At 44.2% G+C, this 25,930-nt stretch overlaps 1 protein-coding gene across 1 annotated transcript; it reads right to left on the minus strand.

Moving 5' to 3' along the window:
• Positions 1-1,385: 1,385 nt before the first annotated feature.
• Positions 1,386-22,612, minus strand: LOC120459793 (uncharacterized). The gene is made up of 10 exons (XM_089133554.1): positions 22,522-22,612; positions 20,325-20,456; positions 19,872-20,009; positions 14,795-14,926; positions 14,342-14,479; positions 8,882-9,019; positions 7,646-8,499; positions 3,371-3,508; positions 2,253-2,926; positions 1,386-1,470 (listed from the first exon to the last, which is right to left on the minus strand). Exons 1-10 carry the CDS (start codon positions 22,610-22,612, stop codon positions 1,386-1,388), a joined length of 2,520 nt encoding a protein of 839 aa, XP_088989680.1.
• Positions 22,613-25,930: the final 3,318 nt, after the last annotated feature.

Below are 25,930 nucleotides of genomic sequence, written 5' to 3' on the forward strand. Positions count from 1 at the left end.
ATCTAGGTGAAAGAGCCTCTATGTGATGGGATTTGTCTGACCTTGGTGACGCGAGGCCACTAGCAGACGGTCGGTTTAGCCAGTCTGTCTGCTTCCTGACCTGGTGCCAAATTTGTCATGTTTTAGGTCCAAGACTAATTTGTCCAAGCCAAATTACTAGAGAGAAGAGCAGCCCCAGCCCAGGAGGGATGAATACCATCTCTTTTAAACAGGTCAGGCTTGCCCCCAAAACTTTTCAAAATTGTCTATAAATTCCACATTATTTTGCGGACACCACTCAGACAACCAACGATTAAGTGAGGACAGTCTACTGACTATCTCATCACTCCTGCGAGCAGGAAGGGGGCCAGAGCAAATTACAGTGCCCGACATTGTACTTGCGAGTTCACACACCTCTTTAATATTAATTTAATTTTGGTGATCTCCGACTAGCGGAGTCGAACATCATTAGCGCCGACATGAATAATGATCTTAGAGAATTTACGATTAGCATTAGCCAGCACTTTTAAATTTGCTGTGATGTCAGGCGCTCTGGCTCCCAGCAAACATGTGACTATGGTGGCTGGTGTCTCCATGTTCACGTTCCGTGTGATCGAATCACCAATTACCAGGGCACAATAAAGAGGTTTCTGAGTGGGTGTTTCACTGAGTGGGGCAAATCGATTTGTTATGCAAAGAGTAACGGAAGTATTACTGATTGGTTAATTAATTTGATTATCCCCAACTGAGCAAGCCAAAAGGCAACACTGGCAAGGAACCGAAAAACTCCATCAAGTGGCCTAATGCTGTCCTAAAAGCCAAGAACGGCCATGTAAACACCGGCAAAAACCCGAATATGCCCATATGCCAGATTTTAAAAACCGGGATATTATACCTGGGGTACCCCTTTTCTAACCCGAATTTTTGGTCATGTAAACGCGTAGCGGCATATCCCCATAGTGATTTGTGTTCTGCGCATGTTTTATTTGCAAGGAATCTTGGTAATTTTGAGTAGAGAAACTTCTCAGTGCATACAAAAATATGCGTGCAGTATACCGGAAGTAAACATGGCGAGACACAGCACAGCATACTTTTGGAGCGAGGTCATCACCAGCAAAGCGCAAACAAAGGCGATCGCTTTCTGCCCTGAACTATTCATTATCCGCGGGCTGCTGTTGTTATTGTCTTTGGAAACAGGAAGAAGAATCGGAAATCAGAAAATATTGCGTCTTAAAGTTGTCCGTACGTCTAGGCGCTAACCGCACGTCGCCGTTTACATCAGGATTCTGCAATTCCATGTATACAGGAGAAACTCTCTGTGCTCTCGCGTGTAAACGGGTTATTCCTAATGTTCCAGAAACCCAGATAGTGACCTTAACCCAAAAATTGGCTGCATGTAAACATAGTCAGTGTGAACTCTGCAGAAGCGATTTAAAGCATAACTCTTCAGCTCCTATAGTGTCTCCATTGTCTTCACCGATGTCCGAACACCTTGAACATTAAGAATGCAGAAGACTATTGGTCAATTGGCAATACTAGTTGAAACTTTACACCCTATAAAAATCAATAATAAAAGTATTCTAAATATTAAAACATGAACATATGAAGAGTTCAGATGCAAAAGCCTCTAAGTGCCATTTGAAATTTTCTTCTAGAATGATGATTTTTATCAAACTTGTATATTTAAGTTCAGTAATTTCACTTAAATGGCAATGATAATTACCTATTAATTGTTATTTAAGTGAAATTACTGGACTTAAATATACAAGTTTGATAAAAATCATTAAAGAAGAAAATTTCAGATGGCATTTAGAGGCTTTTGCATCTGAACTCTTCATATATTCTGTAGAGTTCCCAGGACTGCTACGCACGCTCTTATGCTTTTTGAAGGAGGGTGGGATCTTATGCATAGATTCCAATGAGCTATTATGTGAGAGAACAGCCAAACTAGCACTGGCATTCCAAAAAAAAAAAAAAAAAAAAAGATTCTTTGTTTTCCCACTTAAAAGGAACAAAAAAGAGGCAATAGTCATAAAAGTGAGATTTATTTGGTGATACAGGAAACACTATACAGCCAATGATTAAATCAGCACAGTTAACTGCATGCACATCCACATTACTTATGGCCAGGACATTAGCCATAAGGGTGACTCACAGGAGGCTTGGCCAATTCACCAGCAGGCTTCACTGGAGGCTTGACAGGAGGCTTTGCGGGTTGGGCTGCAGGCTTGACAGGAGGCCTTGCGGGTTCAGCTGCAGGCTTGACAGGAGGCCTTGCGGGTTCGGCTGCAGGCTTGACAGGAGGCCTTGCGGGTTCGGCTGCAGGCGGCTCTGGCAGTTCGTCTGAAGGCTCCGGTAGTTCTTCAGAAGGCTCGGACAGTTCGTCGGAAGGCCTCACTGCAGGTTTCGGCGGTTCGGCTGCAGGCTTCACTGGAGGCTTTGCGGGTTCAGCTGCAGGCTTCACAGGAGGCTTTGCGGGTTCGGCTGCAGGCGGCTCGGGCAGTTCGTCGGAAGGCTCCGGTAGTTCGTCAGAAGGCTCGGACAGTTCGTCAGAAGGCCTCACTGCAGGCTTTGCGGGTTCAGCTGCAGGCTTCACAGGAGGCTTGGCAGGAGGCTTTGCGGGTTCGGCTGCAGGCTTTACAGGAGGCTTGGCAGGAGGCTTTGCGGGTTCGGCTGCAGGCATCACAGGAGGTTTGGCAGGAGGCTTTGCGGGTTCGGCTGCAGACGGCTCGGGCAGTTCGTCAGAGGGCTCGGACAGTTCGTCGGAAGGCTCGGACAGTTCGTCGGAAGGCCTCACTGCAGGCATGACGGGAGGCTTTGTGGGTTCGGCTGCTGGCGGCTCGTCGGAAGGCTCTGGTAGTTCGTCGGAGGGCTCGGACAGTTCGTCGGAAGGCACGGGCAGTTCGTCGGAAGGCCTCACTGCAGGCTTGGGAGGTTCGACTGCAGGCTTCACCGGAGGCTTCACTGGAGTCTTCGGAGGTTCGGCTGCAGGCTTCACCGGAGGCTTCACTGGAGTCTTCGGAGGTTCGGCTGCAGGCTTCACCGGAGGCTTTACCGGAGTCTTCGGCGGTTCGGCTGCAGGCTTCACTGGAGGCTTCGGCGGTTCGGCTGCAGGCTTCACTGGATGGATACGGATGGTCAACTTTAGTCTGTCAGTTTAGCGGCATTCACTCTCAGATACAGCACCAAACCCAAATAGTAAGTTTTACTACTTAAATATTAATCAATCGTGTTAATAAATAATCGTATTAAGAATTAATTTTGCAAAGCCATCCTGTGCTCGAAACTGTGCAATTGGCTGAACACTTTTACATTGAGAACAATTCATTATAAACCAGGACAAACTGAAATGAGGAAGCTGACCCAGACACTAATATAATAACATAAATACCTGTAAATGGAGCCATACACTGATGTCCACATCCATTGCTGCAGCATTTCTCATTGTTCGGACAGTCACTGTCATAGTAACACAAATCGTCACACGTTTCTGCTCCATTTTTTTTGCTTGGACACTCTCCTGGCTTTGCTGATAAAGAGACACATGACAGAGAAGCCACATAACTAAATACTGCCACTGAATGGTAGTAACGCAACTGAAGCCACGGAACACTGAATGTCTCATTCGCTCTATGAAAAAAAAAGCCGCCATAAGATGGCTGTAGGAGGATTTTCCGGAATATTCAGTCTTTCTACTTCATAGTTTCACATTTAGTTCAATGCGTTGCTTGCGGTTTCTTTGCAATTATTTGTGAAACATACTAGCGATTTCTGAGAGAAACAAAATGCAGTGTTTTTTTTTTTTTTTTTGGAAGACGTATAGCATCCATTAATTAAAACTCACTGAAAACAGGCGGCACACACGAGCGCCCACAGGGAAATCGACAGCATTTGTGTCCTCCAGAGCAGTCTCTATCAGAAGAGCATCCTCGACGGGACGGCGTGACCGTCAGCATCGCCGGACACCGACCGGACACTACAGAAGAGGATTCAAGAGGATCATTAGGGGAGACCAGGAAGTGCTGTAATAGTTTGCTTCAGCATTAGCAAGACAGGGGTTTTGCAATGAGTCTCAAACTTTATAATATTCACACATTTATATTCTTCAAGTCAAAGTAGCTTAGAAATCCACCATTTTCACTAAAGTGCATCAATCAGTTTCAAAGACTGAGAGTGCGGTTACAACCTACCCCACTATAGTAGAGTTAGTAATAGTGCAATGCTGATAGAAAACATGGACATCAGTTAATACGTTGCAGACAGCTTCCAAATATTATGCCATCCCCATGACCACCCTCATTTCCCTTAAGCATTTTTATAGGCTTCGTAAGAGAACAAAAAACAAATATAGATGCGCGCACATATATATATATATATATATAGATCACGGAGTTATCGGTTATAATCAGCTCCCCATGTTATATTGTAGGCTTATGAATTTCTCTTAAACAATGAAATTGTTGTACAATGAAAAACGCATAAACATATGACGGTTCGCATATCTACACTTGGCTTACTATTAAAACTAAACCAACACACGGAGTTGAACTTCCACTTGACGTCTGTACTGTATTTTCGTAAGCAGATGCGTCTAAATTCTAATTTTTTAAGGTACTTCATTAATGCACTTCTTTGGGCTGCGTGATGAAGCTAAAAGAAATTCTCACCTAGGACTCCAGCGTGTGTTGTGCTCAAACAAGCAGAAAGACCCAATAAAACCACACTAAACAAGCAGCACACTTGAACTGTCATCCTCTCGACCTGCGATCTCACAATCAACTCTGCTGGAAGATGCACTGAGTTAGTGAGTCAGCAGGGGCAGACAGCGAGGACCACAAAACTACAAAGGAAACCCCTGTTGCTGCATCAAAATACCCCCTGAGTCCCACAACAAATGCTATGAAAAGAGTTTAAAGCACTTTTTGAAAATGCGTTTTTAAAGATCCAATTGGAGTTCTGGGCAACTCCAACCCTAATGGAAATCACCTGTCTGTAGCTTTCTAATATAGCCTATTCTTGAAGACCTTGATTAGCTTGTTCAGGTGTGTTTGATCAGGGTTGGACGTCGTAATAATAACCGTAATTTGGATATGATTGATTGGTTTTATGGCAACACTATCAACGGCAAATGAATCTGCAGTGGTCAGGTGGTACAGCGATCACGTGGGACCAGTAGCCAGCAGAATTCTCAAACGTGATTTATCATTTACACTATATATTATTACAATAAGCACCAATGCCTTTCAGACGAGGTTCATGTTTATAACTGTAATCTTGTGGGGTGGACTCATTCAAAGTTATGTTATCGTTTGGTTTTAGCCAGGCTTCTGTCAATCACAGCACATCTAGATTATAATCTGAAATCATATCATTAACTATGAGCGATTTTTAAGTAAGTGATCTAATATTCAGCAACCCAAGCTTTATCATTTGCTCATCTGTATTATATCTGTTGAACATCAATTAGATTTTTAATCTTATGTTTTTTGGATATCCAAATTCGGGGAACAGACGCAGTCTCTATATGATATATCTAGGTGAAAGAGCCTCTATGTGATGGGATTTGTCTGACCTTGGTGACGCGAGGCCACTAGCAGACGGTCGGTTTAGCCAGTCTGTCTGCTTCCTGACCTGGTGCCAAATTTGTCATGTTTTAGGTCCAAGACTAATTTGTCCAAGCCAAATTACTAGAGAGAAGAGCAGCCCCAGCCCAGGAGGGATGAATACCATCTCTTTTAAACAGGTCAGGCTTGCCCCCAAAACTTTTCAAAATTGTCTATAAATTCCACATTATTTTGCGGACACCACTCAGACAACCAACGATTAAGTGAGGACAGTCTACTGACTATCTCATCACTCCTGCGAGCAGGAAGGGGGCCAGAGCAAATTACAGTGCCCGACATTGTACTTGCGAGTTCACACACCTCTTTAATATTAATTTAATTTTGGTGATCTCCGACTAGCGGAGTCGAACATCATTAGCGCCGACATGAATAATGATCTTAGAGAATTTACGATTAGCATTAGCCAGCACTTTTAAATTTGCTGTGATGTCAGGCGCTCTGGCTCCCAGCAAACATGTGACTATGGTGGCTGGTGTCTCCATGTTCACGTTCCGTGTGATCGAATCACCAATTACCAGGGCACAATAAAGAGGTTTCTGAGTGGGTGTTTCACTGAGTGGGGCAAATCGATTTGTTATGCAAAGAGTAACGGAAGTATTACTGATTGGTTAATTAATTTGATTATCCCCAACTGAGCAAGCCAAAAGGCAACACTGGCAAGGAACCGAAAAACTCCATCAAGTGGCCTAATGCTGTCCTAAAAGCCAAGAACGGCCATGTAAACACCGGCAAAAACCCGAATATGCCCATATGCCAGATTTTAAAAACCGGGATATTATACCTGGGGTACCCCTTTTCTAACCCGAATTTTTGGTCATGTAAACGCGTAGCGGCATATCCCCATAGTGATTTGTGTTCTGCGCATGTTTTATTTGCAAGGAATCTTGGTAATTTTGAGTAGAGAAACTTCTCAGTGCATACAAAAATATGCGTGCAGTATACCGGAAGTAAACATGGCGAGACACAGCACAGCATACTTTTGGAGCGAGGTCATCACCAGCAAAGCGCAAACAAAGGCGATCGCTTTCTGCCCTGAACTATTCATTATCCGCGGGCTGCTGTTGTTATTGTCTTTGGAAACAGGAAGAAGAATCGGAAATCAGAAAATATTGCGTCTTAAAGTTGTCCGTACGTCTAGGCGCTAACCGCACGTCGCCGTTTACATCAGGATTCTGCAATTCCATGTATACAGGAGAAACTCTCTGTGCTCTCGCGTGTAAACGGGTTATTCCTAATGTTCCAGAAACCCAGATAGTGACCTTAACCCAAAAATTGGCTGCATGTAAACATAGTCAGTGTGAACTCTGCAGAAGCGATTTAAAGCATAACTCTTCAGCTCCTATAGTGTCTCCATTGTCTTCACCGATGTCCGAACACCTTGAACATTAAGAATGCAGAAGACTATTGGTCAATTGGCAATACTAGTTGAAACTTTACACCCTATAAAAATCAATAATAAAAGTATTCTAAATATTAAAACATGAACATATGAAGAGTTCAGATGCAAAAGCCTCTAAGTGCCATTTGAAATTTTCTTCTAGAATGATGATTTTTATCAAACTTGTATATTTAAGTTCAGTAATTTCACTTAAATGGCAATGATAATTACCTATTAATTGTTATTTAAGTGAAATTACTGGACTTAAATATACAAGTTTGATAAAAATCATTAAAGAAGAAAATTTCAGATGGCATTTAGAGGCTTTTGCATCTGAACTCTTCATATATTCTGTAGAGTTCCCAGGACTGCTACGCACGCTCTTATGCTTTTTGAAGGAGGGTGGGATCTTATGCATAGATTCCAATGAGCTATTATGTGAGAGAACAGCCAAACTAGCACTGGCATTCCAAAAAAAAAAAAAAAAAAAAAAGATTCTTTGTTTTCCCACTTAAAAGGAACAAAAAAGAGGCAATAGTCATAAAAGTGAGATTTATTTGGTGATACAGGAAACACTATACAGCCAATGATTAAATCAGCACAGTTAACTGCATGCACATCCACATTACTTATGGCCAGGACATTAGCCATAAGGGTGACTCACAGGAGGCTTGGCCAATTCACCAGCAGGCTTCACTGGAGGCTTGACAGGAGGCTTTGCGGGTTGGGCTGCAGGCTTGACAGGAGGCCTTGCGGGTTCAGCTGCAGGCTTGACAGGAGGCCTTGCGGGTTCGGCTGCAGGCTTGACAGGAGGCCTTGCGGGTTCGGCTGCAGGCGGCTCTGGCAGTTCGTCTGAAGGCTCCGGTAGTTCTTCAGAAGGCTCGGACAGTTCGTCGGAAGGCCTCACTGCAGGTTTCGGCGGTTCGGCTGCAGGCTTCACTGGAGGCTTTGCGGGTTCAGCTGCAGGCTTCACAGGAGGCTTTGCGGGTTCGGCTGCAGGCGGCTCGGGCAGTTCGTCGGAAGGCTCCGGTAGTTCGTCAGAAGGCTCGGACAGTTCGTCAGAAGGCCTCACTGCAGGCTTTGCGGGTTCAGCTGCAGGCTTCACAGGAGGCTTGGCAGGAGGCTTTGCGGGTTCGGCTGCAGGCTTTACAGGAGGCTTGGCAGGAGGCTTTGCGGGTTCGGCTGCAGGCATCACAGGAGGTTTGGCAGGAGGCTTTGCGGGTTCGGCTGCAGACGGCTCGGGCAGTTCGTCAGAGGGCTCGGACAGTTCGTCGGAAGGCTCGGACAGTTCGTCGGAAGGCCTCACTGCAGGCATGACGGGAGGCTTTGTGGGTTCGGCTGCTGGCGGCTCGTCGGAAGGCTCTGGTAGTTCGTCGGAGGGCTCGGACAGTTCGTCGGAAGGCACGGGCAGTTCGTCGGAAGGCCTCACTGCAGGCTTGGGAGGTTCGACTGCAGGCTTCACCGGAGGCTTCACTGGAGTCTTCGGAGGTTCGGCTGCAGGCTTCACCGGAGGCTTCACTGGAGTCTTCGGAGGTTCGGCTGCAGGCTTCACCGGAGGCTTTACCGGAGTCTTCGGCGGTTCGGCTGCAGGCTTCACTGGAGGCTTCGGCGGTTCGGCTGCAGGCTTCACTGGATGGATACGGATGGTCAACTTTAGTCTGTCAGTGTAGCGGCATTCACTCTCAGATACAGCACCAAACCCAAATAGTAAGTTTTACTACTTAAATATTAATCAATCGTGTTAATAAATAATCGTATTAAGAATTAATTTTGCAAAGCCATCCTGTGCTCGAAACTGTGCAATTGGCTGAACACTTTTACATTGAGAACAATTCATTATAAACCAGGACAAACTGAAATGAGGAAGCTGACCCAGACACTAATATAATAACATAAATACCTGTAAATGGAGCCATACACTGATGTCCACATCCATTGCTGCAGCATTTCTCATTGTTCGGACAGTCACTGTCATAGTAACACAAATCGTCACACGTTTCTGCTCCATTTTTTTTGCTTGGACACTCTCCTGGCTTTGCTGATAAAGAGACACATGACAGAGAAGCCACATAACTAAATACTGCCACTGAATGGTAGTAACGCAACTGAAGCCACGGAACACTGAATGTCTCATTCGCTCTATGAAAAAAAAAGCCGCCATAAGATGGCTGTAGGAGGATTTTCCGGAATATTCAGTCTTTCTACTTCATAGTTTCACATTTAGTTCAATGCGTTGCTTGCGGTTTCTTTGCAATTATTTGTGAAACATACTAGCGATTTCTGAGAGAAACAAAATGCAGTGTTTTTTTTTTTTTTTTTGGAAGACGTATAGCATCCATTAATTAAAACTCACTGAAAACAGGCGGCACACACGAGCGCCCACAGGGAAATCGACAGCATTTGTGTCCTCCAGAGCAGTCTCTATCAGAAGAGCATCCTCGACGGGACGGCGTGACCGTCAGCATCGCCGGACACTACAGAAGAGGATTCAAGAGGATCATTAGGGGAGACCAGGAAGTGCTGTAATAGTTTGCTTCAGCATTAGCAAGACAGGGGTTTTGCAATGAGTCTCAAACTTTATAATATTCACACATTTATATTCTTCAAGTCAAAGTAGCTTAGAAATCCACCATTTTCACTAAAGTGCATCAATCAGTTTCCAAGACTGAGAGTGCGGTTACAACCTACCCCACTATAGTAGAGTTAGTAATAGTGCAATGCTGATAGAAAACATGGACATCAGTTAATACGTTGCAGACAGCTTCCAAATATTATGCCATCCCCATGACCACCCTCATTTCCCTTAAGCATTTTTATAGGCTTCGTAAGAGAACAAAAAACAAATATAGATGCGCGCACATATATATATATATATATATATAGATCACGGAGTTATCGGTTATAATCAGCTCCCCATGTTATATTGTAGGCTTATGAATTTCTCTTAAACAATGAAATTGTTGTACAATGAAAAACGCATAAACATATGACGGTTCGCATATCTACACTTGGCTTACTATTAAAACTAAACCAACACACGGAGTTGAACTTCCACTTGACGTCTGTACTGTATTTTCGTAAGCAGATGCGTCTAAATTCTAATTTTTTAAGGTACTTCATTAATGCACTTCTTTGGGCTGCGTGATGAAGCTAAAAGAAATTCTCACCTAGGACTCCAGCGTGTGTTGTGCTCAAACAAGCAGAAAGACCCAATAAAACCACACTAAACAAGCAGCACACTTGAACTGTCATCCTCTCGACCTGCGATCTCACAATCAACTCTGCTGGAAGATGCACTGAGTTAGTGAGTCAGCAGGGGCAGACAGCGAGGACCACAAAACTACAAAGGAAACCCCTGTTGCTGCATCAAAATACCCCCTGAGTCCCACAACAAATGCTATGAAAAGAGTTTAAAGCACTTTTTGAAAATGCGTTTTTAAAGATCCAATTGGAGTTCTGGGCAACTCCAACCCTAATGGAAATCACCTGTCTGTAGCTTTCTAATATAGCCTATTCTTGAAGACCTTGATTAGCTTGTTCAGGTGTGTTTGATCAGGGTTGGACGTCGTAATAATAACCGTAATTTGGATATGATTGATTGGTTTTATGGCAACACTATCAACGGCAAATGAATCTGCAGTGGTCAGGTGGTACAGCGATCACGTGGGACCAGTAGCCAGCAGAATTCTCAAACGTGATTTATCATTTACACTATATATTATTACAATAAGCACCAATGCCTTTCAGACGAGGTTCATGTTTATAACTGTAATCTTGTGGGGTGGACTCATTCAAAGTTATGTTATCGTTTGGTTTTAGCCAGGCTTCTGTCAATCACAGCACATCTAGATTATAATCTGAAATCATATCATTAACTATGAGCGATTTTTAAGTAAGTGATCTAATATTCAGCAACCCAAGCTTTATCATTTGCTCATCTGTATTATATCTGTTGAACATCAATTAGATTTTTAATCTTATGTTTTTTGGATATCCAAATTCGGGGAACAGACGCAGTCTCTATATGATATATCTAGGTGAAAGAGCCTCTATGTGATGGGATTTGTCTGACCTTGGTGACGCGAGGCCACTAGCAGACGGTCGGTTTAGCCAGTCTGTCTGCTTCCTGACCTGGTGCCAAATTTGTCATGTTTTAGGTCCAAGACTAATTTGTCCAAGCCAAATTACTAGAGAGAAGAGCAGCCCCAGCCCAGGAGGGATGAATACCATCTCTTTTAAACAGGTCAGGCTTGCCCCCAAAACTTTTCAAAATTGTCTATAAATTCCACATTATTTTGCGGACACCACTCAGACAACCAACGATTAAGTGAGGACAGTCTACTGACTATCTCATCACTCCTGCGAGCAGGAAGGGGGCCAGAGCAAATTACAGTGCCCGACATTGTACTTGCGAGTTCACACACCTCTTTAATATTAATTTAATTTTGGTGATCTCCGACTAGCGGAGTCGAACATCATTAGCGCCGACATGAATAATGATCTTAGAGAATTTACGATTAGCATTAGCCAGCACTTTTAAATTTGCTGTGATGTCAGGCGCTCTGGCTCCCAGCAAACATGTGACTATGGTGGCTGGTGTCTCCATGTTCACGTTCCGTGTGATCGAATCACCAATTACCAGGGCACAATAAAGAGGTTTCTGAGTGGGTGTTTCACTGAGTGGGGCAAATCGATTTGTTATGCAAAGAGTAACGGAAGTATTACTGATTGGTTAATTAATTTGAATATCCCCAACTGAGCAAGCCAAAAGGCAACACTGGCAAGGAACCGAAAAACTCCATCAAGTGGCCTAATGCTGTCCTAAAAGCCAAGAACGGCCATGTAAACACCGGCAAAAACCCGAATATGCCCATATGCCAGATTTTAAAAACCGGGATATTATACCTGGGGTACCCCTTTTCTAACCCGAATTTTTGGTCATGTAAACGCGTAGCGGCATATCCCCATAGTGATTTGTGTTCTGCGCATGTTTTATTTGCAAGGAATCTTGGTAATTTTGAGTAGAGAAACTTCTCAGTGCATACAAAAATATGCGTGCAGTATACCGGAAGTAAACATGGCGAGACACAGCACAGCATACTTTTGGAGCGAGGTCATCACCAGCAAAGCGCAAACAAAGGCGATCGCTTTCTGCCCTGAACTATTCATTATCCGCGGGCTGCTGTTGTTATTGTCTTTGGAAACAGGAAGAAGAATCGGAAATCAGAAAATATTGCGTCTTAAAGTTGTCCGTACGTCTAGGCGCTAACCGCACGTCGCCGTTTACATCAGGATTCTGCAATTCCATGTATACAGGAGAAACTCTCTGTGCTCTCGCGTGTAAACGGGTTATTCCTAATGTTCCAGAAACCCAGATAGTGACCTTAACCCAAAAATTGGCTGCATGTAAACATAGTCAGTGTGAACTCTGCAGAAGCGATTTAAAGCATAACTCTTCAGCTCCTATAGTGTCTCCATTGTCTTCACCGATGTCCGAACACCTTGAACATTAAGAATGCAGAAGACTATTGGTCAATTGGCAATACTAGTTGAAACTTTACACCCTATAAAAATCAATAATAAAAGTATTCTAAATATTAAAACATGAACATATGAAGAGTTCAGATGCAAAAGCCTCTAAGTGCCATTTGAAATTTTCTTCTAGAATGATGATTTTTATCAAACTTGTATATTTAAGTTCAGTAATTTCACTTAAATGGCAATGATAATTACCTATTAATTGTTATTTAAGTGAAATTACTGAACTTAAATATACAAGTTTGATAAAAATCATTAAAGAAGAAAATTTCAGATGGCATTTAGAGGCTTTTGCATCTGAACTCTTCATATATTCTGTAGAGTTCCCAGGACTGCTACGCGCGCTCTTATGCTTTTTGAAGGAGGGTGGGATCTTATGCATAGATTCCAATGAGCTATTATGTGAGAGAACAGCCAAACTAGCACTGGCATTCCAAAAAAAAAAAAAAAGATTTTGTTTTCCCACTTAAAAGGAACAAAAAAGAGGCAATAGTCATAAAAGTGAGATTTATTTGGTGATACAGGAAACACTATACAGCCAATGATTAAATCAGCACAGTTAACTGCATGCACATCCACATTACTTATGGCCAGGACATTAGCCATAAGGGTGACTCACAGGAGGCTTGGCCAATTCACCAGCAGGCTTCACTGGAGGCTTGACAGGAGGCTTTGCGGGTTGGGCTGCAGGCTTGACAGGAGGCCTTGCGGGTTCGGCTGCAGGCTTGACAGGAGGCCTTGCGGGTTCGGCTGCAGGCGGCTCTGGCAGTTCGTCTGAAGGCTCCGGTAGTTCTTCAGAAGGCTCGGACAGTTCGTCGGAAGGCCTCACTGCAGGTTTCGGCGGTTCGGCTGCAGGCTTCACTGGAGGCTTTGCGGGTTCAGCTGCAGGCTTCACAGGAGGCTTTGCGGGTTCGGCTGCAGGCGGCTCGGGCAGTTCGTCGGAAGGCTCCGGTAGTTCGTCAGAAGGCTCGGACAGTTCGTCAGAAGGCCTCACTGCAGGCTTTGCGGGTTCAGCTGCAGGCTTCACAGGAGGCTTGGCAGGAGGCTTTGCGGGTTCGGCTGCAGGCTTTACAGGAGGCTTGGCAGGAGGCTTTGCGGGTTCGGCTGCAGGCATCACAGGAGGTTTGGCAGGAGGCTTTGCGGGTTCGGCTGCAGACGGCTCGGGCAGTTCGTCAGAGGGCTCGGACAGTTCGTCGGAAGGCTCGGACAGTTCGTCGGAAGGCCTCACTGCAGGCATGACGGGAGGCTTTGTGGGTTCGGCTGCTGGCGGCTCGTCGGAAGGCTCTGGTAGTTCGTCGGAGGGCTCGGACAGTTCGTCGGAAGGCACGGGCAGTTCGTCGGAAGGCCTCACTGCAGGCTTGGGAGGTTCGACTGCAGGCTTCACCGGAGGCTTCACTGGAGTCTTCGGAGGTTCGGCTGCAGGCTTCACCGGAGGCTTCACTGGAGTCTTCGGAGGTTCGGCTGCAGGCTTCACCGGAGGCTTTACCGGAGTCTTCGGCGGTTCGGCTGCAGGCTTCACTGGAGGCTTCGGCGGTTCGGCTGCAGGCTTCACTGGATGGATACGGATGGTCAACTTTAGTCTGTCAGTTTAGCGGCATTCACTCTCAGATACAGCACCAAACCCAAATAGTAAGTTTTACTACTTAAATATTAATCAATCGTGTTAATAAATAATCGTATTAAGAATTAATTTTGCAAAGCCATCCTGTGCTCGAAACTGTGCAATTGGCTGAACACTTTTACATTGAGAACAATTCATTATAAACCAGGACAAACTGAAATGAGGAAGCTGACCCAGACACTAATATAATAACATAAATACCTGTAAATGGAGCCATACACTGATGTCCACATCCATTGCTGCAGCATTTCTCATTGTTCGGACAGTCACTGTCATAGTAACACAAATCGTCACACGTTTCTGCTCCATTTTTTTTGCTTGGACACTCTCCTGGCTTTGCTGATAAAGAGACACATGACAGAGAAGCCACATAACTAAATACTGCCACTGAATGGTAGTAACGCAACTGAAGCCACGGAACACTGAATGTCTCATTCGCTCTATGAAAAAAAAAGCCGCCATAAGATGGCTGTAGGAGGATTTTCCGGAATATTCAGTCTTTCTACTTCATAGTTTCACATTTAGTTCAATGCGTTGCTTGCGGTTTCTTTGCAATTATTTGTGAAACATACTAGCGATTTCTGAGAGAAACAAAATGCAGTGTTTTTTTTTTTTTTTTTGGAAGACGTATAGCATCCATTAATTAAAACTCACTGAAAACAGGCGGCACACACGAGCGCCCACAGGGAAATCGACAGCATTTGTGTCCTCCAGAGCAGTCTCTATCAGAAGAGCATCCTCGACGGGACGGCGTGACCGTCAGCATCGCCGGACACCGACCGGACACTACAGAAGAGGATTCAAGAGGATCATTAGGGGAGACCAGGAAGTGCTGTAATAGTTTGCTTCAGCATTAGCAAGACAGGGGTTTTGCAATGAGTCTCAAACTTTATAATATTCACACATTTATATTCTTCAAGTCAAAGTAGCTTAGAAATCCACCATTTTCACTAAAGTGCATCAATCAGTTTCAAAGACTGAGAGTGCGGTTACAACCTACCCCACTATAGTAGAGTTAGTAATAGTGCAATGCTGATAGAAAACATGGACATCAGTTAATACGTTGCAGACAGCTTCCAAATATTATGCCATCCCCATGACCACCCTCATTTCCCTTAAGCATTTTTATAGGCTTCGTAAGAGAACAAAAAACAAATATAGATGCGCGCACATATATATATATATATATATATAGATCACGGAGTTATCGGTTATAATCAGCTCCCCATGTTATATTGTAGGCTTATGAATTTCTCTTAAACAACGAAATTGTTGTACAATGAAAAACGCATAAACATATGACGGTTCGCATATCTACACTTGGCTTACTATTAAAACTAAACCAACACACGGAGTTGAACTTCCACTTGACGTCTGTACTGTATTTTCGTAAGCAGATGCGTCTAAATTCTAATTTTTTAAGGTACTTCATTAATGCACTTCTTTGGGCTGCGTGATGAAGCTAAAAGAAATTCTCACCTAGGACTCCAGCGTGTGTTGTGCTCAAACAAGCAGAAAGACCCAATAAAACCACACTAAACAAGCAGCACACTTGAACTGTCATCCTCTCGACCTGCGATCTCACAATCAACTCTGCTGGAAGATGCACTGAGTTAGTGAGTCAGCAGGGGCAGACAGCGAGGACCACAAAACTACAAAGGAAACCCCTGTTGCTGCATCAAAATACCCCCTGAGTCCCACAACAAATGCTATGAAAAGAGTTTAAAGCACTTTTTGAAAATGCGTTTTTAAAGATCCAATTGGAGTTCTGGGCAACTCCAACCCTAATGGAAATCACCTGTCTGTAGCTTTCTAATATAGCCTATTCTTGAAGACCTTGATTAGCTTGTTCAGGTGTGTTTGATCAGGGTTGGACGTCGTAATAATAACCGTAATTTGGATATGATTGATTGGTTTTATGGCAACACTATCAACGGCAAATGAATCTGCAGTGGTCAGGTGGTACAGCGATCACGTGGGACCAGTAGCCAGCAGAATTCTCAAACGTGATTTATCATTTACACTATATATTATTACAATAAGCACCAATGCCTTTCAGACGAGGTTCATGTTTATAACTGTAATCTTGTGGGGTGGACTCATTCAAAGTTATGTTATCGTTTGGTTTTAGCCAGGCTTCTGTCAATCACAGCACATCTAGATTATAATCTGAAATCATATCATTAACTATGAGCGATTTTTAAGTAAGTGATCTAATATTCAGCAACCCAAGCTTTATCATTTGCTCATCTGTATTATATCTGTTGAACATCAATTAGATTTTTAATCTTATGTTTTTTGGATATCCAAATTCGGGGAACAGACGCAGTCTCTATATGATATATCTAGGTGAAAGAGCCTCTATGTGATGGGATTTGTCTGACCTTGGTGACGCGAGGCCACTAGCAGACGGTCGGTTTAGCCAGTCTGTCTGCTTCCTGACCTGGTGCCAAATTTGTCATGTTTTAGGTCCAAGACTAATTTGTCCAAGCCAAATTACTAGAGAGAAGAGCAGCCCCAGCCCAGGAGGGATGAATACCATCTCTTTTAAACAGGTCAGGCTTGCCCCCAAAACTTTTCAAAATTGTCTATAAATTCCACATTATTTTGCGGACACCACTCAGACAACCAACGATTAAGTGAGGACAGTCTACTGACTATCTCATCACTCCTGCGAGCAGGAAGGGGGCCAGAGCAAATTACAGTGCCCGACATTGTACTTGCGAGTTCACACACCTCTTTAATATTAATTTAATTTTGGTGATCTCCGACTAGCGGAGTCGAACATCATTAGCGCCGACATGAATAATGATCTTAGAGAATTTACGATTAGCATTAGCCAGCACTTTTAAATTTGCTGTGATGTCAGGCGCTCTGGCTCCCAGCAAACATGTGACTATGGTGGCTGGTGTCTCCATGTTCACGTTCCGTGTGATCGAATCACCAATTACCAGGGCACAATAAAGAGGTTTCTGAGTGGGTGTTTCACTGAGTGGGGCAAATCGATTTGTTATGCAAAGAGTAACGGAAGTATTACTGATTGGTTAATTAATTTGAATATCCCCAACTGAGCAAGCCAAAAGGCAACACTGGCAAGGAACCGAAAAACTCCATCAAGTGGCCTAATGCTGTCCTAAAAGCCAAGAACGGCCATGTAAACACCGGCAAAAACCCGAATATGCCCATATGCCAGATTTTAAAAACCGGGATATTATACCTGGGGTACCCCTTTTCTAACCCGAATTTTTGGTCATGTAAACGCGTAGCGGCATATCCCCATAGTGATTTGTGTTCTGCGCATGTTTTATTTGCAAGGAATCTTGGTAATTTTGAGTAGAGAAACTTCTCAGTGCATACAAAAATATGCGTGCAGTATACCGGAAGTAAACATGGCGAGACACAGCACAGCATACTTTTGGAGCGAGGTCATCACCAGCAAAGCGCAAACAAAGGCGATCGCTTTCTGCCCTGAACTATTCATTATCCGCGGGCTGCTGTTGTTATTGTCTTTGGAAACAGGAAGAAGAATCGGAAATCAGAAAATATTGCGTCTTAAAGTTGTCCGTACGTCTAGGCGCTAACCGCACGTCGCCGTTTACATCAGGATTCTGCAATTCCATGTATACAGGAGAAACTCTCTGTGCTCTCGCGTGTAAACGGGTTATTCCTAATGTTCCAGAAACCCAGATAGTGACCTTAACCCAAAAATTGGCTGCATGTAAACATAGTCAGTGTGAACTCTGCAGAAGCGATTTAAAGCATAACTCTTCAGCTCCTATAGTGTCTCCATTGTCTTCACCGATGTCCGAACACCTTGAACATTAAGAATGCAGAAGACTATTGGTCAATTGGCAATACTAGTTGAAACTTTACACCCTATAAAAATCAATAATAAAAGTATTCTAAATATTAAAACATGAACATATGAAGAGTTCAGATGCAAAAGCCTCTAAGTGCCATTTGAAATTTTCTTCTAGAATGATGATTTTTATCAAACTTGTATATTTAAGTTCAGTAATTTCACTTAAATGGCAATGATAATTACCTATTAATTGTTATTTAAGTGAAATTACTGAACTTAAATATACAAGTTTGATAAAAATCATTAAAGAAGAAAATTTCAGATGGCATTTAGAGGCTTTTGCATCTGAACTCTTCATATATTCTGTAGAGTTCCCAGGACTGCTACGCGCGCTCTTATGCTTTTTGAAGGAGGGTGGGATCTTATGCATAGATTCCAATGAGCTATTATGTGAGAGAACAGCCAAACTAGCACTGGCATTCCAAAAAAAAAAAAAAAGATTCTTTGTTTTCCCACTTAAAAGGAACAAAAAAGAGGCAATAGTCATAAAAGTGAGATTTATTTGGTGATACAGGAAACACTATACAGCCAATGATTAAATCAGCACAGTTAACTGCATGCACATCCACATTACTTATGGCCAGGACATTAGCCATAAGGGTGACTCACAGGAGGCTTGGCCAATTCACCAGCAGGCTTCACTGGAGGCTTCACTGGAGGCTTGACAGGAGGCTTGACAGGAGGCTTTGCGGGTTGGGCTGCAGGCTTGACAGGAGGCCTTGCGGGTTCAGCTGCAGGCTTGACAGGAGGCCTTGCGGGTTCGGCTGCAGGCTTGACAGGAGGCCTTGCGGGTTCGGCTGCAGGCGGCTCTGGCAGTTCGTCTGAAGGCTCCGGTAGTTCTTCAGAAGGCTCGGACAGTTCGTCGGAAGGCCTCACTGCAGGTTTCGGCGGTTCGGCTGCAGGCTTCACTGGAGGCTTTGCGGGTTCAGCTGCAGGCTTCACAGGAGGCTTTGCGGGTTCGGCTGCAGGCGGCTCGGGCAGTTCGTCGGAAGGCTCCGGTAGTTCGTCAGAAGGCTCGGACAGTTCGTCAGAAGGCCTCACTGCAGGCTTTGCGGGTTCAGCTGCAGGCTTCACAGGAGGCTTGGCAGGAGGCTTTGCGGGTTCGGCTGCAGGCTTTACAGGAGGCTTGGCAGGAGGCTTTGCGGGTTCGGCTGCAGGCATCACAGGAGGTTTGGCAGGAGGCTTTGCGGGTTCGGCTGCAGACGGCTCGGGCAGTTCGTCAGAGGGCTCGGACAGTTCGTCGGAAGGCTCGGACAGTTCGTCGGAAGGCCTCACTGCAGGCATGACGGGAGGCTTTGTGGGTTCGGCTGCTGGCGGCTCGTCGGAAGGCTCTGGTAGTTCGTCGGAGGGCTCGGACAGTTCGTCGGAAGGCACGGGCAGTTCGTCGGAAGGCCTCACTGCAGGCTTGGGAGGTTCGACTGCAGGCTTCACCGGAGGCTTCACTGGAGTCTTCGGAGGTTCGGCTGCAGGCTTCACCGGAGGCTTCACTGGAGTCTTCGGAGGTTCGGCTGCAGGCTTCACCGGAGGCTTTACCGGAGTCTTCGGCGGTTCGGCTGCAGGCTTCACTGGAGGCTTCGGCGGTTCGGCTGCAGGCTTCACTGGATGGATACGGATGGTCAACTTTAGTCTGTCAGTTTAGCGGCATTCACTCTCAGATACAGCACCAAACCCAAATAGTAAGTTTTACTACTTAAATATTAATCAATCGTGTTAATAAATAATCGTATTAAGAATTAATTTTGCAAAGCCATCCTGTGCTCGAAACTGTGCAATTGGCTGAACACTTTTACATTGAGAACAATTCATTATAAACCAGGACAAACTGAAATGAGGAAGCTGACCCAGACACTAATATAATAACATAAATACCTGTAAATGGAGCCATACACTGATGTCCACATCCATTGCTGCAGCATTTCTCATTGTTCGGACAGTCACTGTCATAGTAACACAAATCGTCACACGTTTCTGCTCCATTTTTTTTGCTTGGACACTCTCCTGGCTTTGCTGATAAAGAGACACATGACAGAGAAGCCACATAACTAAATACTGCCACTGAATGGTAGTAACGCAACTGAAGCCACGGAACACTGAATGTCTCATTCGCTCTATGAAAAAAAAAGCCGCCATAAGATGGCTGTAGGAGGATTTTCCGGAATATTCAGTCTTTCTACTTCATAGTTTCACATTTAGTTCAATGCGTTGCTTGCGGTTTCTTTGCAATTATTTGTGAAACATACTAGCGATTTCTGAGAGAAACAAAATGCAGTGTTTTTTTTTTTTTTTTTGGAAGACGTATAGCATCCATTAATTAAAACTCACTGAAAACAGGCGGCACACACGAGCGCCCACAGGGAAATCGACAGCATTTGTGTCCTCCAGAGCAGTCTCTATCAGAAGAGCATCCTCGACGGGACGGCGTGACCGTCAGCATCGCCGGACACCGACCGGACACTACAGAAGAGGATTCAAGAGGATCATTAGGGGAGACCAGGAAGTGCTGTAATAGTTTGCTTCAGCATTAGCAAGACAGGGGTTTTGCAATGAGTCTCAAACTTTATAATATTCACACATTTATATTCTTCAAGTCAAAGTAGCTTAGAAATCCACCATTTTCACTAAAGTGCATCAATCAGTTTCAAAGACTGAGAGTGCGGTTACAACCTACCCCACTATAGTAGAGTTAGTAATAGTGCAATGCTGATAGAAAACATGGACATCAGTTAATACGTTGCAGACAGCTTCCAAATATTATGCCATCCCCATGACCACCCTCATTTCCCTTAAGCATTTTTATAGGCTTCGTAAGAGAACAAAAAACAAATATAGATGCGCGCACATATATATATATATATATATATATATATATATATATATATATATATAGATCACGGAGTTATCGGTTATAATCAGCTCCCCATGTTATATTGTAGGCTTATGAATTTCTCTTAAACAACGAAATTGTTGTACAATGAAAAACGCATAAACATATGACGGTTCGCATATCTACACTTGGCTTACTATTAAAACTAAACCAACACACGGAGTTGAACTTCCACTTGACGTCTGTACTGTATTTTCGTAAGCAGATGCGTCTAAATTCTAATTTTTTAAGGTACTTCATTAATGCACTTCTTTGGGCTGCGTGATGAAGCTAAAAGAAATTCTCACCTAGGACTCCAGCGTGTGTTGTGCTCAAACAAGCAGAAAGACCCAATAAAACCACACTAAACAAGCAGCACACTTGAACTGTCATCCTCTCGACCTGCGATCTCACAATCAACTCTGCTGGAAGATGCACTGAGTTAGTGAGTCAGCAGGGGCAGACAGCGAGGACCACAAAACTACAAAGGAAACCCCTGTTGCTGCATCAAAATACCCCCTGAGTCCCACAACAAATGCTATGAAAAGAGTTTAAAGCACTTTTTGAAAATGCGTTTTTAAAGATCCAATTGGAGTTCTGGGCAACTCCAACCCTAATGGAAATCACCTGTCTGTAGCTTTCTAATATAGCCTATTCTTGAAGACCTTGATTAGCTTGTTCAGGTGTGTTTGATCAGGGTTGGACGTCGTAATAATAACCGTAATTTGGATATGATTGATTGGTTTTATGGCAACACTATCAACGGCAAATGAATCTGCAGTGGTCAGGTGGTACAGCGATCACGTGGGACCAGTAGCCAGCAGAATTCTCAAACGTGATTTATCATTTACACTATATATTATTACAATAAGCACCAATGCCTTTCAGACGAGGTTCATGTTTATAACTGTAATCTTGTGGGGTGGACTCATTCAAAGTTATGTTATCGTTTGGTTTTAGCCAGGCTTCTGTCAATCACAGCACATCTAGATTATAATCTGAAATCATATCATTAACTATGAGCGATTTTTAAGTAAGTGATCTAATATTCAGCAACCCAAGCTTTATCATTTGCTCATCTGTATTATATCTGTTGAACATCAATTAGATTTTTAATCTTATGTTTTTTGGATATCCAAATTCGGGGAACAGACGCAGTCTCTATATGATATATCTAGGTGAAAGAGCCTCTATGTGATGGGATTTGTCTGACCTTGGTGACGCGAGGCCACTAGCAGACGGTCGGTTTAGCCAGTCTGTCTGCTTCCTGACCTGGTGCCAAATTTGTCATGTTTTAGGTCCAAGACTAATTTGTCCAAGCCAAATTACTAGAGAGAAGAGCAGCCCCAGCCCAGGAGGGATGAATACCATCTCTTTTAAACAGGTCAGGCTTGCCCCCAAAACTTTTCAAAATTGTCTATAAATTCCACATTATTTTGCGGACACCACTCAGACAACCAACGATTAAGTGAGGACAGTCTACTGACTATCTCATCACTCCTGCGAGCAGGAAGGGGGCCAGAGCAAATTACAGTGCCCGACATTGTACTTGCGAGTTCACACACCTCTTTAATATTAATTTAATTTTGGTGATCTCCGACTAGCGGAGTCGAACATCATTAGCGCCGACATGAATAATGATCTTAGAGAATTTACGATTAGCATTAGCCAGCACTTTTAAATTTGCTGTGATGTCAGGCGCTCTGGCTCCCAGCAAACATGTGACTATGGTGGCTGGTGTCTCCATGTTCACGTTCCGTGTGATCGAATCACCAATTACCAGGGCACAATAAAGAGGTTTCTGAGTGGGTGTTTCACTGAGTGGGGCAAATCGATTTGTTATGCAAAGAGTAACGGAAGTATTACTGATTGGTTAATTCATTTGAATATCCCCAACTGAGCAAGCCAAAAGGCAACACTGGCAAGGAACCGAAAAACTCCATCAAGTGGCCTAATGCTGTCCTAAAAGCCAAGAACGGCCATGTAAACACCGGCAAAAACCCGAATATGCCCATATGCCAGATTTTAAAAACCGGGATATTATACCTGGGGTACCCCTTTTCTAACCCGAATTTTTGGTCATGTAAACGCGTAGCGGCATATCCCCATAGTGATTTGTGTTCTGCGCATGTTTTATTTGCAAGGAATCTTGGTAATTTTGAGTAGAGAAACTTCTCAGTGCATACAAAAATATGCGTGCAGTATACCGGAAGTAAACATGGCGAGACACAGCACAGCATACTTTTGGAGCGAGGTCATCACCAGCAAAGCGCAAACAAAGGCGATCGCTTTCTGCCCTGAACTATTCATTATCCGCGGGCTGCTGTTGTTATTGTCTTTGGAAACAGGAAGAAGAATCGGAAATCAGAAAATATTGCGTCTTAAAGTTGTCCGTACGTCTAGGCGCTAACCGCACGTCGCCGTTTACATCAGGATTCTGCAATTCCATGTATACAGGAGAAACTCTCTGTGCTCTCGCGTGTAAACGGGTTATTCCTAATGTTCCAGAAACCCAGATAGTGACCTTAACCCAAAAATTGGCTGCATGTAAACATAGTCAGTGTGAACTCTGCAGAAGCGATTTAAAGCATAACTCTTCAGCTCCTATAGTGTCTCCATTGTCTTCACCGATGTCCGAACACCTTGAACATTAAGAATGCAGAAGACTATTGGTCAATTGGCAATACTAGTTGAAACTTTACGCCCTATAAAAATCAATAATAAAAGTATTCTAAATATTAAAACATGAACATATGAAGAGTTCAGATGCAAAAGCCTCTAAGTGCCATTTGAAATTTTCTTCTAGAATGATGATTTTTATCAAACTTGTATATTTAAGTTCAGTAATTTCACTTAAATGGCAATGATAATTACCTATTAATTGTTATTTAAGTGAAATTACTGAACTTAAATATACAAGTTTGATAAAAATCATTAAAGAAGAAAATTTCAGATGGCATTTAGAGGCTTTTGCATCTGAACTCTTCATATATTCTGTAGAGTTCCCAGGACTGCTACGCACGCTCTTATGCTTTTTGAAGGAGGGTGGGATCTTATGCATAGATTCCAATGAGCTATTATGTGAGAGAACAGCCAAACTAGCACTGGCATTCCAAAAAAAAAAAAAAAAAAAAGATTCTTTGTTTTCCCACTTAAAAGGAACAAAAAAGAGGCAATAGTCATAAAAGTGAGATTTATTTGGTGATACAGGAAACACTATACAGCCAATGATTAAATCAGCACAGTTAACTGCATGCACATCCACATTACTTATGGCCAGGACATTAGCCATAAGGGTGACTCACAGGAGGCTTGGCCAATTCACCAGCAGGCTTCACTGGAGGCTTGACAGGAGGCTTTGCGGGTTGGGCTGCAGGCTTGACAGGAGGCCTTGCGGGTTCAGCTGCAGGCTTGACAGGAGGCCTTGCGGGTTCGGCTGCAGGCTTGACAGGAGGCCTTGCGGGTTCGGCTGCAGGCGGCTCTGGCAGTTCGTCTGAAGGCTCCGGTAGTTCTTCAGAAGGCTCGGACAGTTCGTCGGAAGGCCTCACTGCAGGTTTCGGCGGTTCGGCTGCAGGCTTCACTGGAGGCTTTGCGGGTTCAGCTGCAGGCTTCACAGGAGGCTTTGCGGGTTCGGCTGCAGGCGGCTCGGGCAGTTCGTCGGAAGGCTCCGGTAGTTCGTCAGAAGGCTCGGACAGTTCGTCAGAAGGCCTCACTGCAGGCTTTGCGGGTTCAGCTGCAGGCTTCACAGGAGGCTTGGCAGGAGGCTTTGCGGGTTCGGCTGCAGGCTTTACAGGAGGCTTGGCAGGAGGCTTTGCGGGTTCGGCTGCAGGCATCACAGGAGGTTTGGCAGGAGGCTTTGCGGGTTCGGCTGCAGACGGCTCGGGCAGTTCGTCAGAGGGCTCGGACAGTTCGTCGGAAGGCTCGGACAGTTCGTCGGAAGGCCTCACTGCAGGCATGACGGGAGGCTTTGTGGGTTCGGCTGCTGGCGGCTCGTCGGAAGGCTCTGGTAGTTCGTCGGAGGGCTCGGACAGTTCGTCGGAAGGCACGGGCAGTTCGTCGGAAGGCCTCACTGCAGGCTTGGGAGGTTCGACTGCAGGCTTCACCGGAGGCTTCACTGGAGTCTTCGGAGGTTCGGCTGCAGGCTTCACCGGAGGCTTCACTGGAGTCTTCGGAGGTTCGGCTGCAGGCTTCACCGGAGGCTTTACCGGAGTCTTCGGCGGTTCGGCTGCAGGCTTCACTGGAGGCTTCGGCGGTTCGGCTGCAGGCTTCACTGGATGGATACGGATGGTCAACTTTAGTCTGTCAGTTTAGCGGCATTCACTCTCAGATACAGCACCAAACCCAAATAGTAAGTTTTACTACTTAAATATTAATCAATCGTGTTAATAAATAATCGTATTAAGAATTAATTTTGCAAAGCCATCCTGTGCTCGAAACTGTGCAATTGGCTGAACACTTTTACATTGAGAACAATTCATTATAAACCAGGACAAACTGAAATGAGGAAGCTGACCCAGACACTAATATAATAACATAAATACCTGTAAATGGAGCCATACACTGATGTCCACATCCATTGCTGCAGCATTTCTCATTGTTCGGACAGTCACTGTCATAGTAACACAAATCGTCACACGTTTCTGCTCCATTTTTTTTGCTTGGACACTCTCCTGGCTTTGCTGATAAAGAGACACATGACAGAGAAGCCACATAACTAAATACTGCCACTGAATGGTAGTAACGCAACTGAAGCCACGGAACACTGAATGTCTCATTCGCTCTATGAAAAAAAAAGCCGCCATAAGATGGCTGTAGGAGGATTTTCCGGAATATTCAGTCTTTCTACTTCATAGTTTCACATTTAGTTCAATGCGTTGCTTGCGGTTTCTTTGCAATTATTTGTGAAACATACTAGCGATTTCTGAGAGAAACAAAATGCAGTGTTTTTTTTTTTTTTTTTGGAAGACGTATAGCATCCATTAATTAAAACTCACTGAAAACAGGCGGCACACACGAGCGCCCACAGGGAAATCGACAGCATTTGTGTCCTCCAGAGCAGTCTCTA

The sequence above is a fragment of the Pimephales promelas genome, chromosome 7 (genome assembly GCF_988280905.1).
Source record: "Pimephales promelas chromosome 7, fPimPro1.hap1.1, whole genome shotgun sequence".
Lineage (NCBI taxonomy): Eukaryota > Metazoa > Chordata > Actinopteri > Cypriniformes > Leuciscidae > Pimephales > Pimephales promelas.

Bases quoted from the DNA above. Each gene is read 5' to 3' on its own strand.
- LOC120459793 (XM_089133554.1), bottom strand. From the start codon at position 22,612: ATGGAGACACCAGCCACCATAGTCACATGTTTGCTGGGAGCCAGAGCG. The intron at 8,500-8,881 runs GTATTTATGTTA...CGAAGACTCCAG, and splicing joins GTGTATGGCTCCATTTACAG to TGAAGCCTCCGGTGAAGCCT. The intron at 1,471-2,252 runs GCCTCCTGTCAA...TTAATGTTCAAG, and splicing joins CCTGCAGCCGAACCCGCAAG to GTGTTCGGACATCGGTGAAG.